Source organism: Zalophus californianus, chromosome 2, assembly GCF_009762305.2.
Source record: "Zalophus californianus isolate mZalCal1 chromosome 2, mZalCal1.pri.v2, whole genome shotgun sequence".
Lineage (NCBI taxonomy): Eukaryota > Metazoa > Chordata > Mammalia > Carnivora > Otariidae > Zalophus > Zalophus californianus.
In genome coordinates this window covers 4,354,093-4,372,434 of record NC_045596.1, presented here as the reverse complement: position 1 = coordinate 4,372,434, position 18,342 = coordinate 4,354,093, and the positions used below count along the sequence as shown (strand labels likewise).

Genomic DNA, 18,342 nt, shown 5'->3' with positions numbered 1-18,342 from the left:
TTCAGAATATTTTGTGTGTGTGTGAAAATTGTATTGATACTGAAATGAGGAATTATGAAAAGACAGTTTCAGGTAATTCAGGCCCTTGAATATTGAGCACTTTGTCAAATTTATTGTGAAATTTGTAGTGAGGAAGACCAGGTAAAGGTATGTAGTTAGTGTGAAGGCATAAATTGCAAAAGTACCAAACTAGATCAAAGGGAAGGTGGAAGGGGGTGGGTTTCAGTAGGAAGAAGTGTAAGTTGATTACCGAAGGATAAAGCCCAAAGCCCATTAATGTAGGATGGTAAATACAGAAGGAACAAACCTGAAGGTCATTGATTTTGTATCACTAACAGCATGTCCACTACCTGGCACGCATGAAGCCTCCAGCACACGTGTGGGTGGTGGCAGAATGAGCGGGGGCTCCTAGGTTAGAGTTGTTTACCACCTGGCAGCTGAGAACTTGACTGGGGCTCATTGTTTTCCCACACATGCTAGTATTTTGAATATTGTATTTCCCAAGGCTGTCTTTCAGAATTTATTCCCCCATTTAGATTTGGAAAGTGTTTAGTTTGACACAGTTTCGCTCACCTGCCAAGGCCTAACCATTTTGTTAATTAGCATGTGGAATATGTCACAGTTTGGCTTTGGAGAACTTCCAGCCTTGTCCTCCTCACACACAGGAGGCAGTTGGGAGGATAGTGTGATTGAAGAGTGGAGAGTAGGGAGGACAGTGAGTGCTCTCAGTGACACAGGAAGAGAGCAGTGTGGCTTTAGGTAGTTAGGGATTGGCTCGTTGCCATTTAGGTGTTAATGTTTCAGCAGTGCTCATGCCTTCTGAAACCTTCCTGAGCATGTTACTTTTGTCTCTTTTGTGGGTTGTTTTGTTTTTGCAGTATTTTAGTTCATCTGCCTCAAATATTCCACCCGGGTTGACCAGAATGCTGGTTTCAGTAGTGTTAGACTTTAGAGTTGTTTCCTATCAAGAGTCCCACATTTTGCCCCTTTGAGAGTCCTTAGGGCTGTTGACACCTGTTACTGTTCTTCCCTCCTCCCTGGCATGGGAGAGGAGTGGTTCCCCCAACCCCTATTTGGAGTGAGGCCATGAGATTTGCTTTGATGGGGGTGGGGGGTGAGGGGGATGTGGGGCTCACTTCCAGGAGGGAGTTTCCAAAGCGCTGGTGCATGCTTTGATGCAGATTTTCTTTGCCCCTGGTTCCTGGACTAGCAGGGTTCAAGGTTGGTGACTGTACTGTCATATTGTGTGCAGAGTCCCAGAGTGGTTGTGCTGTGATCATGCTAAGCATTCCTGCCGGTCTAGGATGGACATGGCTGCTGTGATTTGGGGATTGTTTGTTTCTGCAGCATAATCCACCCTATTTTGACTAAATAACCTTTCTTCCTGAATTTTGAACCTTGAGATTTGGCCCCCATCTGGATTATTCTCAGTTTTCTTTTTGCTTTGTCAGTAAGCTTCATAGTTCTTGGTGTTCTGTATACAGTTTGACATTGTCACTGAACCTTCCATGATTACTTTCTACTGTAATGACATTTGCCCTGATGAAATTTGAGACCCATCAAACACAAAGGCAGATGTTTTCCACTTCCTCACACCGTCCCTCTAGAACATTGTGCTGTCTCAGGCTGTGCTTAGCATCCCATCTTCCTGGTATGAGGAGGAGTGTCTCCTACAGTCCGCAGGTACATGGAGGAGGGTACGTGGATTCTGTTAAGCCAGTGACTCTTTGTTTAGTTCAACATAGAGAATCAAAGCTAGTTCAATAGAACTTCTTCAGTGACAGAAATGTCCTATATTTGCACAATAGCCACTAGGTACATGTGGCTTTGAGCTCTTGAAATGTGGCTGGTGTGGCCAATTTTTAATTAAAATGTAAATAGCCACATTTGACTGGTGGCTGCCATTATTGGACCCTGGCACAGCACTGGGAAGATGTAATGTTAGGTGAAAAACAGAGAATACAGAAGTATGTATCATTATTTAGCCTGTTGAAATAAGGAAACATTTTAAGTTCTATGCAAAAGGAAAAAAAAAAACACTGATAATGACCACACGGAAATACCATGAATTATATTAGGGTAGAGAAATTGTGTGTGGGTGTCCTTCTGTTTTGATATTTAGAAAAATACTTTAGCAAACTTTTGTAATGAAAGTAGATGTGATCCACTTGAGCAGAAAAGCAGAAGTGCTTGGAGAGTAGAAGAGCGAGTCTGTCGGTTGAGCGAGTCTGTCGGTTGGACAGATTTCCCTCCACAAGATCTGCACTTTGCGTTTTGTGCAGAGAAGCGCGATTTGGAACTGTTGACTGGTGCTCTTTATGATCAGTTGTGCTGTCACACAAGCAAATCGAGGACATGCCACAGATGATAGCTATGTTCCATGTTAGAAAGAGATGATGCTTTTGAAATAATTTTAATGTGTTTTCAGCAAACCTAAAAATATATGCACCATATTACAAAAGAAGAAGGGAAACACTTTGACATTTAAATTCCGCTGGTCACTTGCCTGCTCTGCTTGAGCTCTAAAGAAACTGAACTACAGAATGTCTGTCTTAGAGCTTATAGGAATCACTGCTGCTTGCACCCTAGATGACTCTTTAGGAACACAAATGGGGCTGTAATTTGAATTACTTCTAGGAATGTGTGTGGTGTTACAAAGAGGACAGAAAGACAGCATTATATTTCTTGGAAAATTGTTACACAAGGGAAGAGATTTTGGAAGATCAGTGAACTCCTTCAAAGTGACCCTTTATTCAATACCACAAAAAGAGCCTTCATTACTAAATTACTCATTTGAAACTTGTGGTCATGTCTTAATTATTTGTTGAAAAAGTACTTGGTAATAACTTAAATTCTAGATCTGTTTTCTTTTTTTCTTAGTGGACAAATCATTTGGGACTAATTATATGACTGAAAATATACAGACTAGATGGTTAAAGAAGTAAATGCTTTTATTTTTATTTTATTTTTTAATTAACATATAATGTATTACTTGTTTCGGGGGTACAGGTCTGTGATTCGTCAGTCGTACACAGCACCCAGCGCTCGTGACAACACCCTCCCCAGTCCATCACCAGCTGCCCCAGGCCCCCACTCCCTTCCCCTCCACGCTGTTTTTAAAATTCAGTTTGTTATCCTAGTCCCAGGTCTAACCCTAAACGTCCCGGGCCCCAGGGCCCTGACTCCTGGAGACCCAGGGTGGTGTGAGGTTTCCTGGGGGCATACTGAGAGTGAGCAGGGCATGATGGGTATCCCCCCACCCTCAGCACTTTCACTTCCAGTCTCAGATTAATATTAGGCCTGGAGGCTTTGATCGATACCCAAGCCTGCACAGAGTCCCCCAGTCTTGGGGGAAGATTTTCATTCACCACCAGGGCTATTTTTAATCCTTGATTAGAAATAGAAATTTCTAGAAATTGTACACCAGACCACAGAAAAAGCCCAGGGTGTGCGGAGCTCTTCTGTGTCTGTGCTGTTTGGGGATGGTGAGGCTTCTCAGGTCTCTGCACCTGTGTACATTTCAAAACAAATAAAAAACTGGGCATCAAAGGGAGCCGTTGTATTTTTCTGTTCATCCTCTGCACCTTAACTACTTTGAGTTCTTTGCAGTGTAGCCGAGAACTAACATGTTAACAAGAGGGAAGGCTTTGATGTGACTAGAAACTGGTTCTTATAAATGAAGGAGATTTCATAGTTTGTTGTTTGTTTTAAGGATAGTAGGGAAATCGAGTATTTTTTTTTTTTAAAGATTTTATTTATTTGACAAAGACACAGCGAGAGAGGGAACACAAGCAGGGGGAGTGGGAGAGGGAGAAGCAGGCTTCCCGCTGAGCAGGGAGCCCGACGTGGGACTTGGTCCCAGGACTCTGGGATCATGACCCGAGCCGAAGGCAGATGCCCAATGACTAAACCACCCAGGCGCCTGAGTATTTGTTGTTCTAAAAGAGTAACACAAATACTACTCTTCACATAATCCCATCAGTGAAGGAACATGTAAGATAAAGCAGATATAAACAATTCGAGGGGGGGGTAGTTTCTAACAATATCTTCCATTTATATGACAGTTTATGAAATGCAAAGGCCGCAGAAACAGAGATGTACTTCTCCTTCACTCATTGCAACAACCTTGTGAGAGATTGAGGTGTAGAGAGGGCATGTATTTATTATTCTGTTTTACAGGTGAGAAAACAAAGACCCCAAGAAGTAATGGGCACAAAACCAGCTATTAAGTAGCAGAGGTGAGACTGATTACAAAAACCTAGATGTTATGACTGTTAGGATGGTGTACTTTCCTACCTGCAAGAGTTAAAGAAGACATAAGTGGTAGAGAAACTTCCATGGGCATTTAATTATAGCTGTGTATATTTTTTGCATCCTTAATGGAAACCATTTAAAGTTTGATGTAAAAAAGACAGATATTCTGAAATAAGTGTGTTATTGTGGGACTTTTTTTTTTTTAAGATTTTATTTATTTGAGAGCGAGCAAGAGAGCATGGAGGGGAGGGGCGGAGGGAGAGGGAGAAGCAGACTCCCTGCACAGCAGGGAGCCCGATGCAGGGCTTGATCCCAGGACTCCAAGATCATGACCTGAGCCAGAGGCAGACGCTTAACGACTGAGCCACCCAGGCGCCCCTGTTTTGGGACCTTTTAAATGATCATTTATGCAGCCCAGTCTTTAGGATGATTTGGGTTAGTTTTGCATGGGAGAAAGATAACTCAAGATGATCCGAAGGTCGTCTTTTCTCTGTAAACCTGTGGAGAATCAGATGTTGAAAAAATGAAGTGAAGCAAAACAAAAAGCCTTTGAGTAGACATAGTGGTGCTTTTTCTTTAAAACTCTTTGGGAGGAGCACCTGGGTGACTCAGTCGGTTAAGTATCTGACTTCGGCTCAGGTCATGACCTCAGGGTCCTGAGATCGAGCCCCTCGTCAGGCTCCCCACTCAGTGGGGAGTCTGATTGTCCCTCTGCCCCTCCCCCTGCTTGTGTGCAAGCTTTCTCTCTCTCTCTCAAATAAAAATAAAAAAAATCTTAAACTTTTGGAGAATTTAGTTAAACCGAAATGAAATTTAACTTCATACTTACTAAATTTCTCATTTGGGGAATGAGCGTAACAGTTTGAAATTTGGGTGTTTGCCAGCTATGTTCTTGAACTTGTCAGGCAGACATTAAATGGGTTTTGCCTAGGTTTGTCAGACCCTTTCTCTGTTTTGACCATGTAGTAGATCGTGCCCAAAATAAGTTTTAATTAAAAATCATGAGCCCACATACCTAGGAGACTCCTTTCAGTTCAGAACTGGAAATAGAGTCTCTCATTTGGTCAAATGCTCTCCCCTCTATCGAAGGCTTGCTTCTTAGGGAGAAGCAGGTTAGTTATGGCCCAATATTCTGTACCTGGTTTATCTGCTGACAGTTAGAGGTTCAAATTATGGAGAATGGGCACTGGCTTCAAAAACATTTAGACCTACCATTATGGTACAGGAAGAGCCATCTTAATAGCGTTTCTGTCTCAGACCCTGTTACTAGGGTCCACTCAGTTATTGCACAGACAACTGCCAAGTAGCCTGACGGTACCAGACGTACCAGCCCCTGCTCTTTCCCATGGTCCTCTGCAGTCCCAACTACAGAACTAAAAACTAAAAAAAAGATCATAACTGCTAGTGACTCTAGGGATACGGCCCATTATTTAAAGATGATATGGCGTCAGCTGTTGAACAAGTTCAAGGAAGAGTTGTGTTAGGGGTAAAAATGCAAGGGCAGATTTGATTTGATTTGATTTGATTTGATTTTTAAAGATTTTATTTATTTGACAGAGCGAGACAGCGAGAGAGGGAACACCAGCAGGGGGCGTGGGAGAGGGAGAAGCAGGTTTCCTGCTGAGCAGGGAGCCCCATGTGGGACTCGATCCCAGGATCCTGGGATCATGACCTGAGCCGAAGGCAGACGCTTAATGACTGAGCCACCCAGGCACCCCACAAGGGCAGATTTTAACCAGCTTTGATGAGATCTTGGGAGTTCAGTGTACTTCATTTTGCATTTGTATGCTGATTTTTTTTCACCCACTTCTTGAATCCTTGCACTTGGCTAAAGAAGTGTGAAATCTCTTAATGACAACAGAGAGAATCCTATGGTTGGGTTGAAACCTTTTTTTTTCTTTTTTCTTTTAGAGAGAGAGAGAGAGCTGGGGAGATGCTAGGGAGAGAGAAAATCTCAAGCAGTTTCCATGCCTATCATGGAGCCTGACACGGGGCTCGATCTCACAACCCCTGAGATCATGACCTGAACCAAAATCAGTTGGACACCCAACAGACTGAGCCACCCAGGTGCCCCTGATTAGTTTATAATTTAGTTCCATGTCCTCAGAGAATATATTTTGTAGGATTTGAATCCTTTTAGTTGCAACTTTCTTTTTTTTTTTAATATATTATTTTGAGAGAGAGAGAGAGAATGAGAGACAGAGAGCATGAGAGGGAGGAGGGTCAGAGGGAGAAGCAGACGTCCCGCTGAGCCGGGAGCCCGATGCGGGACTCGATCCCAGGACTCCAGGATCATGACCTGAGCCGAAGGCAGTTGCTCAACCAACTGAGCCACCCAGGTGCCCCTAGTTGCAACTTTCTTTAGAGCCCAGAATACAGTCTTCTGTCTGATTGATAATAATGTTGCTCTAGTTTCCTAAATCCTTATTGATTTTCTGTTTACTTCTTTCAGTGATTGAGAGAGGGATTTTGAAATCTAGTACGATCATGGATTTGTTTATTTCTCCTTGAAATTCTATCAGTTTTCATGCATTTGGAAACTCTGCTACCAGGTATATAATAAATAGGACTGTTACATCCTCTTGGTAATTGACCCCTTTATCATTTCGAAATGACCTTCACCTCTGTTAACCCTCTGCTCTGAAATCTGTCAGATATTAATGTAGACATTCCACCTTGTACTTTTTTCTTTTTTTTAAAGATTTATTTATTTTAGAGAGAGACTGAGTGTGAGTGAGAGAGGGCGAGCAAGAAGAGGGGCAGAGGGAGAGGGAGAGAGAAGCCTCAAGCAGACTCCCTGCCAAGTGCAGAGCCCAACACGGAGGCCAATCCCAGGTTCCCAAGATCACAACCTGAGCCAAAATCAAGAGTTAGCTGCCCATCTGACTGAGCCACCTGGGCCCCCTCCACCTTGCTTTTTGTCAGTGTTGGCATGGTATATCTTTTACCATCCTTTTACTTTGAACCTGTCTCTGCCTTTATATTTAATGTGGATATTTTTATAAGCAGCATAATATATCTGGGTCTTGCCGTTTTAAAAATCCAGTTTGACCGCCTGCTTTTTAATTGGTTGGTTCAACCGTTTCCATTTATTGTGATTATTAACAGCTATCATATCAGTCTGTCTCCAAGTGCCATTCTACCATTGCAGGGAATATGGAAGGAGCAGGTTACAGTAGTATTTGATTTTCCCCTTTGGCCTTTGTGCTCTGTTGCCCTCCATTTTGCTTCTATGTATGTTGCAAACCTCACAATAAATTGTTACTATTTTTGTTTCAATAGTGGAATTATCTTTGAAAGATACTGAAATAATAAAAATGTGGTTGTACTGTTTCCGGTGCTCTTTGTTCCTTTGAGTGGATGCACGTTTTGTTCTGGTGTCATTGTCCTTCTGCCCAAAGGACTTCCTGTAACATTTCTGATGGCTTTCTGCTGCTGCTGCTGGAATCTTCCAGCTTTTGCAAATCTGAGTCTTTGTTTCACCTTTGTTGTGGAAGATTTTGTGATGAGTATAAAATTCTAAGTTGATGGGTTTTTCTTCCAGTCCTTAAACATTTTTTGCCCGATTATCTTCTCCTTTCCACGTTTCTGACAAGAAACTTGGTGTCCTTATTCATCCTTTGTTCTACCTAATGTCTCTTCTTCCCGGCAGCTTTGAGCTTCTTCTCTTTACTCTTTGGATGGTTTTGCTGCAGGAAGCCTAGGTGTCAGTTTCTTCATGTCTCTTGTGTTTAGAGTTCAGCGAACTTCATGGATCTGTGTGTTCAGCGGTCATCAATTTTGGGAAAATGTTGGTCATTATTTCTTCAAATATTTCTTTGACTTTCTTCTCTTTCTCCTCCAACTAAACATATGTTAGATTTCTTAATTTATTCTTTTCTCTCTCTGTTTCATTTTTGTAGTTTCTTTTGCAGTTTAAGACTCTGGACTCTTGGGGGCCCCTGGGTGGCTCAGTCGTTAAGCGTCTGCCTTCGGCTCAGGTCATGATCCCAGGATTCTGGGATCCAGCCCCACGTCGGGCTCCTGGCTTGCCGGGAAGCCTGCTTCTCCCTCTCCCCCAACCCCTGCTTGTGTTCCTGCTCTCACTGTCTCTCTCTCTCTCTCTGTCAAATAAATAAATAAAATCTTTAAAAAAAAAAAAAGACTCTGGATTCTTTCCTTCTGAAGTGGCTGATCTGCTGTTTCCCCATGCTGCCTGCTTTTCATCTCTGACGTTGTAGTTTTCATCTGTAGATGTTTGACTTTCAATCTTTATATTTTCTGTTCCCTACTCATATATGGCCTTTTGTCATAATAACTGCTTCAGAGTCCTCTCTGCTAAATCTCACTTTTGTATCAATTCTGAGTTGGTTTCAGTGAATTTATTTTTCTCTTAATTTCTACTTCCTTTGTGCCTGCTTCTTTGCATGTCTGCTAATTTTTTATTAGGTGCCAACCATTGTAAATTTTACTTTTTTTTTCTTTTTTAAAGATATTATTTATTTGAGAGAGCACAAGCAGGGAGAGGAGTAGAGGTGGAAGGAGAAGGAGGGGGAAAAACTCTCCAGTAGACTCCATGCCAAGCTTGGATCCTGTTGTATGGCTCGATCCCATGACCTTGAGATCAGGACCTGAGCCAAAACCAAGAGGCGGACGCTGAACCGACTGAGCCATCCAGGCGCCCCTAAATGTTACTTTGTTAGGTGCTAGGTATTTTTTGTGTTCCTATAAATTTCTTGAGGTTTGTTTTGGGACCATAGTGAAATTAGAAATAGTTTGGTCCTTCCAGGTCTTCCTTTTAGGATGTGTTAAGCACACGCATTTCTGTCTAGGGCTAGTTGCTTCCCCTTCCTAAGTTAGGAGCCTTCTGAGTACCCAGTGTCCCTGAATTAGGAGGTTTTCAAGTCTGGCTGGTGAGCATCAAGTCCTTCCTGGCCATGCTGAGCATCAGGTCCTATTTCCGCCTAATCTTCATGATGATCCTTTCCTGCGCTCAGGGAGTTCCTCATATGCATGCCCTGATTAATACTCTGCTGAATTCTGGAGGGCTGCCCTCTGCCAATCTCTGGTGCTGTTTGCTGTGAGCTCAGGCTGCCTTAGATCTTTCATCCAGCTCTTTCAGCTGTTGCTTCATCTGCTCTCAGTCTTGGTTGATCTTCATTGAATGAGTACCAGCTTGTTACCTTGCTTTAGGGGATGTCCCTAGAATTCAGTGTATTGTTTAATTGATCTGTCTGCCATCCTAAGATCCAAAAATATTAAAGAACTAATGAAAAGTGTTTTAATTTTGAGAGTTAGCTGGAAAATTTCAGCAGGTTAAAATTATAGAAAAACGTTTGCTTTATCTGTTTTCCATAATTCAATTTTTTTTTTAAGTTTTTACTTATTTATTTGACAGAGAGCACAAAAGGGGGAGCGGCAGGGAAGGGAGAGGGAGAAACAGGCTCCTGGCTGTGCAGAGAGCCTGACGTGGGGCTCGATTCCAGGACCCCAGGATCATGACCCGAGCCAAAGGCAGACACTTAACCGACTGAGCCACCCAGGCACCCCTGTTTTCCATAATTCAGAAAAGACAGTATGGTAGGGAAAATTTTAAAACATAGAATATACATTAATGACAACTTAATCTAATAACTTAGTCCTATGGTAGGTTTAAACAGTTTTTCTTTATATTTAATGTATGTAAAACGTACTATGTAGTTATTCATGAAATGCAAGAAATGGAGTCTTAAATCTTTGGTGAAGAGTCTTTCAGACTTCATGTTTTACTAATATTTCTCCTTTAAAAGTCACTTTTTAAAAAAGATTATTTATTTATTAGAGAGAGCACGCATGCACAAGCAGGGGGAGCGGCAGGCAGAGGGAGAAGCAGGCTCCCCACTGAGCAGGGAGCCTGATGCGGGACTTGATCCCAGGACCTTGGGATCATGAGCTGAGCTGAAGGCAGACACTTAACCGACTGAGCCACCCAGGCGTCCCTAAAATCACTTTTTTTTTTAAAGATTTATTTATTTTTTTAGAGAGAGAGTAGGTGAGCAGGGTGAGCGTTAGAGGGAGAGGGAAAAGATCTCAAGCAGACTCCCTGCTGAGCAGGGAGCCTGACATGGGGCTGAATCTCATGCCTGGGAGACCATGACCTGAGCCTAAATCAGGAGTTGGATGCTTAACTGACTGAGCCACCCAGGTGCCCCTAAAAGTCACTTTTGGTAACCCTCTTATTGTCTGCTGAAATTCATGCTGAGCCCATGAGATTTACCTGTCACTGTGGTAGTTTTCGTCTTCTGGTGGCATGAGTGATTTAATAAGGCCATTAGATTAGTTTGACATGTTGAAAGTAGGCTAACTTAAGGGAAAGCTATTAAGAGCATGGCTTCTTTCACACAAGTAGGCAAACTGTCAGCCGAGGTATAGTAGAAAAAAGCAGGTTTAACCATCCAGCCTGGTGTGGCTATGAGCCAAATCCATGTTTTACCTTAACTTTTATGAAATAAGTAGTGAGCAGCCTTGCAAATCTTTTAGCCATACGAGATGATTACCTTTATGAAATCTTCAATTTAAAAGACTACTTTTTAACCATTGTTTAAATGAAATTACAATTTAGCTGCTTGTGTCTGTTACACTCAAAAATTGAACTAGTGATTTGTTACCACACAGATTCTTTCAGCATTAAGGATGAACAAAATTTTATTAGCCCAGTCTCTTGAGATAGCAAAAAAAACATTGTTTTGATTGAGCACAAGCACCACAATGTAAATTTCTGAGTTTTCCTTTTAAATGATATTAAGCTTAAAATTTTGAAATGTCACTTGTTTTAAAATGTCAAACATTACAGCAAAAAGAAATCCGTGTTCTAAAACACCAAATTTCAATAAAGTTCATTTGGATTTTTTTTTCCTCAAAAGATCAGTAATTTATATGTATGTATAATGCATACCTTTTTTTCTCTCTCATTTTTGTAGGTTCTGCCGGATACTTCCATTTGGCCTCAATGAAAGTAAAGTAGAACATCACATGTACATGTGTATTACTGTCAGGATGTTGATTCACTGGTTATGCCTGAAGAGGGAAATTCTGTTCTGATGGCTGACTGCCAGCAAAAATAGATGCTTATCCTAGATGTCAAGCATCTCTCCTTTCTACTGGAGTGAAAATCCCCTCCAGATACCAACAGAACATCAACTGCAGAAAATGCTTCACATTTTAAGGATGTCAGCAACCTAAATTCATGCGCCCTATCTGTACAGTTGTCGTGGATGGTTTACCATCTGAAAGCTCCGCAAGCTCTTATCCAGGCCCCGTATCTGTTTCTGAAATGTCTCTGCTTCATGCTCTGGGCCCAGTGCAGACCTGGCTGGGGCAGGAGCTGGAGAAATGTGGCATCGATGCCATGATTTACACCCGCTACGTCCTCAGTCTTCTGCTGCATGACAGCTATGACTACGAGCTGCAGGAACAGGTATCACCCTCGTCGGGGTTGGGACAGCCCCTGGTGGTGTCCGCATGTTGGCATTTCTCTTCTAGAGCGCTCTTACGGGCCTGTTGGCTCGTCTGGCCACAGACCCCTGGCCTGCTGGGCGGCGTGGAGGGAGCTGCCCCGGCCCGGCAGCCGGGTGGGTCGGGGCGGGGGGCGGGCGTGAGTTTGGCTGCTTTCTCCGCTGGGAGACTTTCTCCACGTGGCCGCGCCCTAGCTCTGGTCTGGTTGCGGGCCAGGAGGGTGGCGACCCGCAGCCTTGCAGTAGCGCGGCTCTCTGCCGCTTAGGGGCCTCCCACGCAGCCACCGGACCTTGTAACCCTTGGGTCTGGGATACTTTTTAACATTCCAGGGTTGAGCCCTTCATTTTCATGTTAAACTGCTGGTTAACCAAAGTGTGTGTTACCAACCAGTGGACTTAGAAGCTGGGTGAAGCACGTAACATTGCTGTAAGTCATCGTAGGTCACCCCGTTAGTTGGCCATTACAGGTTTATCTGATTTCGGTGCTGAGTTGAAAGTGAGAAAGTAAGCAAATCTAGGTTCTTGAGAGAGAAAAACAAAACAAAACCCAGTTCTGGTCCCACCTTCTAAGAATTGCTCCTGAAAGTGAGGCCTCCCTGTCACCAGTGACCACATGGGCTCTGGGTGACTTCTGTGTGCAGAGTTCACATGAAACCGAGTGTTTTGTGGCTATTTTTGTTGTTATTGTTCTAAACCATTGTTACTAACACTGAAAGCAGGAATAAAGTTTCACTGACAGAACAGAGTGGCTTCCAAACCACAGAAAAGCCTCCAAGTTGGGCGCCTGGGTGGCTCAGATGGTTAAGCGTCTGCCTTCGGCTCAGGTCATGATCCCGGGGTCCTGGGATCGAGTCCCACATCGGGCTCCCTGCTTCTTGGGAGCCTGCTTCTCCCTCTGCTTCTCTCTCTCTCTGTCTCTCATGAGTAAATAAATAAAATCTTAAAAAAAAAAAAGAAAAGCCTCCAAGTACTATAAATACAGCATTTCACCACTGTGTTTAACGTTCCTCACTCATCAGCTGTATAGAGTGTGTTTTCTTACTGCTGGTGTTCCTTTTCCTTTCTAGCTGGACACAGGTGTATTTTCCCTGCTTCCATTTGCTTACTGCCTTGGCTACTGAGAATTAGGTTAGCATTTTCAGGGGGTTGAGATATAACCTAATAATCATGTTGGTAATCACAATTTTGTCCGATTTCTTTACTAAGGCTCTACTATTTTCTATCATCTTCCCGGTAAATGTAATATATATATGTTTTTAAGGGCAAATAAAATGTTTAATCTACAAACATCAGAATTTTTATTTCCAGGTATGAGGAAAATACTTCTCTTAACTCAAAAATCGTGTACTCTGAGGATTTTGTGTTAACAGTATCTGCCTAGAATATTTTATCAACACCAGTAAGTTTATTAGCACAAAGTATTTATGTACTACATGCGGTAGGGCATCGAGAAGGGAATGAAGCACAGAACCTACTATTCGGGTTCTAGTTGACACCTCTCTGTTGAGACGTGTTTGGAATTCCTCTGGTTCCTTTCTTGGGAAAGGAAGGTCAGGGGCAAGGCAGCTCTCCATGTCCAACTGCCCAGCTTGGTTCTCCTTCCAGAGTGCCGCTTCATCTTTAGGAGGCAGGACAGATAAAGGTTAGTGAAAACAGAACATGTCTGGAATCGAAAGGGAAATAAAGCCTCCTAAAATACTCTTCCCCTCAGCCCAGTGCCAAGTCCCGTGCCAATGGGGAAGGTCAAACTGAAAACAATACTTGTTTTAGTAAGAGGTGGCCTAGGAGGTCAGTTAGCCCCAATGTTACTTTCCCATGACTCCAGGGGAGGCTGTGCTCACTGTACCCCCAGAGGAGAGTTTGGGCTCAGAGCCGTGGGCAGTCTCCCTAGCAGGGGGTAGGGGAATGGAGGGCCTTGTCCACCTTCTGTGATTCAGACGCTGGCCAGTTGTGGTTCTTGATCCTTGGGTCAGATTGTGGTGGCTGAGCTCCTCATCTGGAGGCCAGACGACTCCACTTTGGGGGGTCTGTTTCCTTGAGTCTTTTCGCACCCTCCGTCCGTGAATAGTCTAATCTTGACTTGCAGATGGCCAGTTTTAAGGCTATTTCTGCAGCTACAAGCCTTATCTGCCACGTTTAATCTCTCATTTTTCCTGATCTTGGTTAAAACAAACCCATGAAGAGCTCCTGAGTTCTAAGAAACAGATTCTGCACAGGACCTTGGTCTCAGCTGCCCAGGGTGATTGGGTAGGAAGAAAGGCTGACCCGCCATGGTCCCGGGAGGCGGGATACCCAGCAGAGTTGAGCGCAGGCCTCTGCTTTGAGCAGGGCTGTAAATGCGGCAGTGGCATCGCCGGGGGGTCCCACGCGGCTCTGGAGAGCAGCACCTCTGACGTGTGGACGCTATGGATGCTCCGCAGTCACTTTGTGTCCACAGATTCTTCTTTCTCTTTTATTTCCTTCCTTTCTTGTTTTGCTCGTGATTACCATGCTCCGGTAAGGGCCCTCGCAGCTCCTTAGGAGCTCGCTACCTGTCACTTTCAGATGTAGGTATGAAGCCCGGTTCTGACCTGCCCTTCAGGGCCCCTGTGGCTGCACCCTGCAAGTCCTTTGCTCGCTCCCCAAGGACCTGCGTCATCTGCTTCCATACTCGATGTTTCTAGTGGAGAGCTCTTCTTTGCAGCTATTAGAAAATACTATCTTTCCCAGTAGATTATAATGTCTTTGAGCACAGAAATCAGATATTCATCATCTTTTTTTTTTTTTAAGATTTTATTTATTTGAGGGAGAGGGAGAGGGAGAGAGAAGGCACCAGCAGGGAGTGGAGTAGAGGGAGAGGGAGAAGCAGGCTTCCTGCTGAGCAGAGAGCCCAGTTCAGGGCGATCCCAGGGCCCTGAGATCATGACCTGAGCCGAAGGCGGACGCTTCACCGACTGAGCCCCCCCAAGCGCCCCCAGATACTCTTCTTAAACATTTTTGACTTTTTTTTTTTTTTTTTTAGATTTTCTTTCTTTATTTGACAGAGAGAGAGAGAGACAGTGAGAGCAGGAACACAAGCAGGGGGAGTGGGAGAGGAAGAAGCAGGCTTCCCGCTGAGCAGGGAGCCCGATGTGGGGCTCGATCCCAGGACCCTGGGATCATAACCTGAGCTGAAGGCAGACGCTTAACGACTGAGCCACCCAGGAACCCCAAACATTTTTGACTTCTTGTGAAATAATTTCAAAAACATCAGAATGACGAAACAGGATGAGGAACTCTTGTGTATGTACTCTTTTTTTTTTTTAACCCAATGAAGTGGTTTTTTTTTTTTAAAGATTTTATGTATTTATTTGACAGAGAGACAGCAAGAGAGGGAACACAAGCAGGGGGAGAGGGAGAAGCAGGCTTCCCGCTGAGCAGGGAGCGGGATGCGGGGCTCGATCCCAGGGTCCTGGGATCACGACCTGAGCCGAAGGCAGACACTTGACGACTGAGCCATCCAGGCGCCCCTCTTGTGTACTCTTTACTCAGTCACCTGTTGATCATATTTTCCTGCTTTTGCTTTATTTCTCCCCTCTCATTTTGATACTTACCCTAATTAAATCAGCATATGTTTCTTAAGATTGGACTTTCTCTTAGATAGCCATGAGAATTATAAAATTCAGGAAAATTAACACCAACGCATTGGTATATAATATACGTCAGTGTTCCCTTTTTATCCATTGTCCCAGTAATGTCCTGCATCGCAGTGTTCCCCTCGTCCAGGATCCAGTTGGAGACCACACACTGACTTCAGTGGGTGCTCCTCTTGGGTCCTTTAATCTGGAAGAGTTCCATGTCTTTCCTCTGTGGCTCACGACGTTGACATTTTTGAAGATTACAGGCCTGCTGTTTTGCGGCATATCCTTACCTTCGGGCTCGTCTGATGTTTGCTCCTGTTTAGCATCAGCCTATGTGTTGATGGCAGTGACGTTGCATGAGCGGTGGAGTCCCCTTCTTTTCCCTGCACCTCAGTAAATGCACATGACGTCAGTCGGCTTCCTGGTGGCAGCGCTGGCTTTGCTGACGTCTGCCGCGTTTCTCCGGTGCGAAGCTGAGTTCTCTTTCCCAGGTGACCTGTGACCTGTGCGGGAGACTGGCACTTCTGCTGGGCCTAGATGACTCCGCCTGAATCACTTGTACCCGGTGACTGCTCTAACTCTGTTGTCCCTCTGCATCTGCTAGTTGGCAGTCTAGTGTAATGCCTTTCTCCTTTTAAGATCAGTGGCCCCGTCACGTAGAGAGCACCACAGCAGGCCCAGGGCAGCGGCAGCCGTGTGCTAAAGGGACTGTCTCAGCCTTCCTTCCGTACCTTGAGGGTGAGGAGTATTCTGTCTACTCCGTGTGGAAGTGGACATTCCGAGGAGGTTTGGTGAGCTGCCTAAGGCCACACAGTAACGAGTCAGGATGTAAACTCATGTCTGCCAGACCCAAATCATGTGCCCAGTGTTTATCATTAGAGAGTTTTGTTGTTTCTGTTTGTTTTCAAATATAACAAATAATTATTGGATGAATAACAACACTTTGTTGTAAAGGCAAGCTTAAGAAACTAGGTGGAATTGGTTTAATGTTTTTTAATGTACTCGGGGTTGGTAGAGGTGGGGAAAAATTCATGTGTGTTAGTTCACATTTGAATTAGGAGTTGAGTCCCTGTAAAGTAAAAGTGAGTTCCATGGCAGCATGCATTGCCAGGAAACTCAGAGCATAAAGTCTTTAACTTTTAAAATAGATTTGAGTTAGATTGTTTAAAAAATATATATATTATATAGTATATAATATAAATAAATGTGTATATATATATATAACATACAAATATAAGGGGCGCCTGGGTGGCTCAGATGGTTAAGCGTCTGCCTTTGGCTCAGGTCGTGATCTCCAGGTCCTGAGCAGGGAGTCTGCTTCTCCCTCTTCATCTGCCCCTCGTCACTGCTCCTACTCTCTCACTCTCTCTCTGTCTCAAATGAATAAATTTAAAAATTCTTAAAAATATATATACATAAGTAGGCTCCACGCCCAGTGCGGAGCCCAATGCAGGCTTAAACCCATGACCCTTAGATTAGGACCTGAGCTGAAATCCAGAGTTAGACGTCTAGGCGACTGAGCCACACAGTTGCCCCTCAAAAATATTTTATTGTTTTACTTAGAATTGGCTAAAAGGGAAGCTTACAGTAAAACTGTAATTTAAAGGTAGGAGTTTACTTTTCTTGCCTCAAGGTTGTGGTGGGTTGCTGGTCAACAGCAAATTCCCCATAATCTTTCATGAGTAGGAAGAGTTATTTTAGGAAGATGGGACTGCCTTTCACTACCCCATTCTTAGAACCCCACACCTTCTTAATTTTCTTTCTTCTATGATTAGTAAATTAAAACTATCATCCAAGAGTTTATTAAAACATTTTTTGTGTCTTTATACATGAATGTTCTCAACATCAAGAAATCTGAATCAGGGGCGTGTGATGATGACAGAGAGTCCCGCTTGGTCTTGCTTACACAGAAGTGGTAGTAAAGACAAACACTCACGAGGCAGCCGTAAGTCCGTGCGCTCACTCTCCCTGCCTTCTACCTCCCTGTTGGCCCTGTGCGCTCAGCCCCATAGGTGGAGGTACTTAGATGTGGTGGCAGAGTTACTTGCCCAGGATCACACAGCTAGTCAATTGGGAGCCTTTATTGATTTAAAAACTTCAAATGTCCAGGGGCGCCCAGCTAGCTTAGTCAGTGGGGCCTGTGACTTTTGATCTCAGGGTTGTAGGTTTGAGCCCCATGTTGGATGTAGAGATTACTTAAAATCTTAAAAAAATAAAAATAGAAAATAAAAACTTGAAATGTCCAGAGGCTACAGCTGTCCTCAGTGGCAGCCTGACCCAGGGCCTTCCATAGAATCTGTGCCCCCCCCCCGAAGCTTGCCTTATCTATTTCCTGTATCCTCAAGCATACCCCTGCCTCCCCCGCCAGCCCCTTCCACCGCAACCCCAGACTCCCCGCTCCTGGTAGGACAGCTTGGTCATGGCCCTATTCCTGACCCAACTACTAGGACAAGGGGACCTTGGCTGGGCTACAAGCACCTGGCACCATAGGGACTGAGAATTGGAGAAGATGGTGTGCCAGAGATAGTTTGGGGTGATTAGGGTGCTGAGCTGTCAAAAAGCCATCCTCCGGGCACCTGGGTGGCACAGTCAGTTAAGTGTCCAGCTCTTGATTCACCTCAGGTCTTGATCTCAGGGTTGTGAGTTCAAGCCCCACGTTGAGGTCTGCACTGGGCGTGGAGCCTACTTTAAAAAAAAAAAAGTCCTCTCAAAGTACCTGCATACAAAGTAGCATTTTCTTCTAAAATGCTTTTCTTTTTTTTTCTTTTTTTTAAAGATTTTATTTATTTATTTGACAGAGAGACACAGTGAGAGAGGGAACACAGCAGGGGGAGCGGGAGAGGGAGAAGCAGGCTTCCTGCTGAGCAGGGAACCCGACACGGGGCTCGATCCCAGGACCCTGGGATCATGACCTGAGCCGAAGGCAGATGCCCAACGACTGAGCCACCCAGGCGCCCCTAAAATGCTTTTCAGTTTGGGGAAATGTTTCCTGTTTGTACTACATTCTGAGATTTGTG

The 18,342-nt window shown here is 44.1% G+C and overlaps 1 protein-coding gene across 6 annotated transcripts in view; it reads left to right on the top strand.

The window, feature by feature from the left end:
* The window catches only part of KIAA0232 (KIAA0232 ortholog), an 87,621-nt gene that overhangs the window by 25,185 nt on the left and 44,094 nt on the right, over positions 1-18,342 (top strand). For 4 of the 6 annotated variants that reach the window (XM_035726095.1, XM_027598434.2, XM_027598431.2 and 1 more), the window contains exon 2: positions 11,193-11,689. In XM_035726095.1, the coding sequence (XP_035581988.1) occupies positions 11,459-11,689 (231 nt within the window). In that variant the 5' untranslated portion in view covers positions 11,193-11,458. Of the gene's footprint in view, positions 1-4,179; positions 4,239-6,740; positions 6,807-11,192; positions 11,690-18,342 lie in introns of those variants that run through there. The other 2 variants (XM_035726093.1, XM_035726094.1) reach the window with 2 other exon arrangements.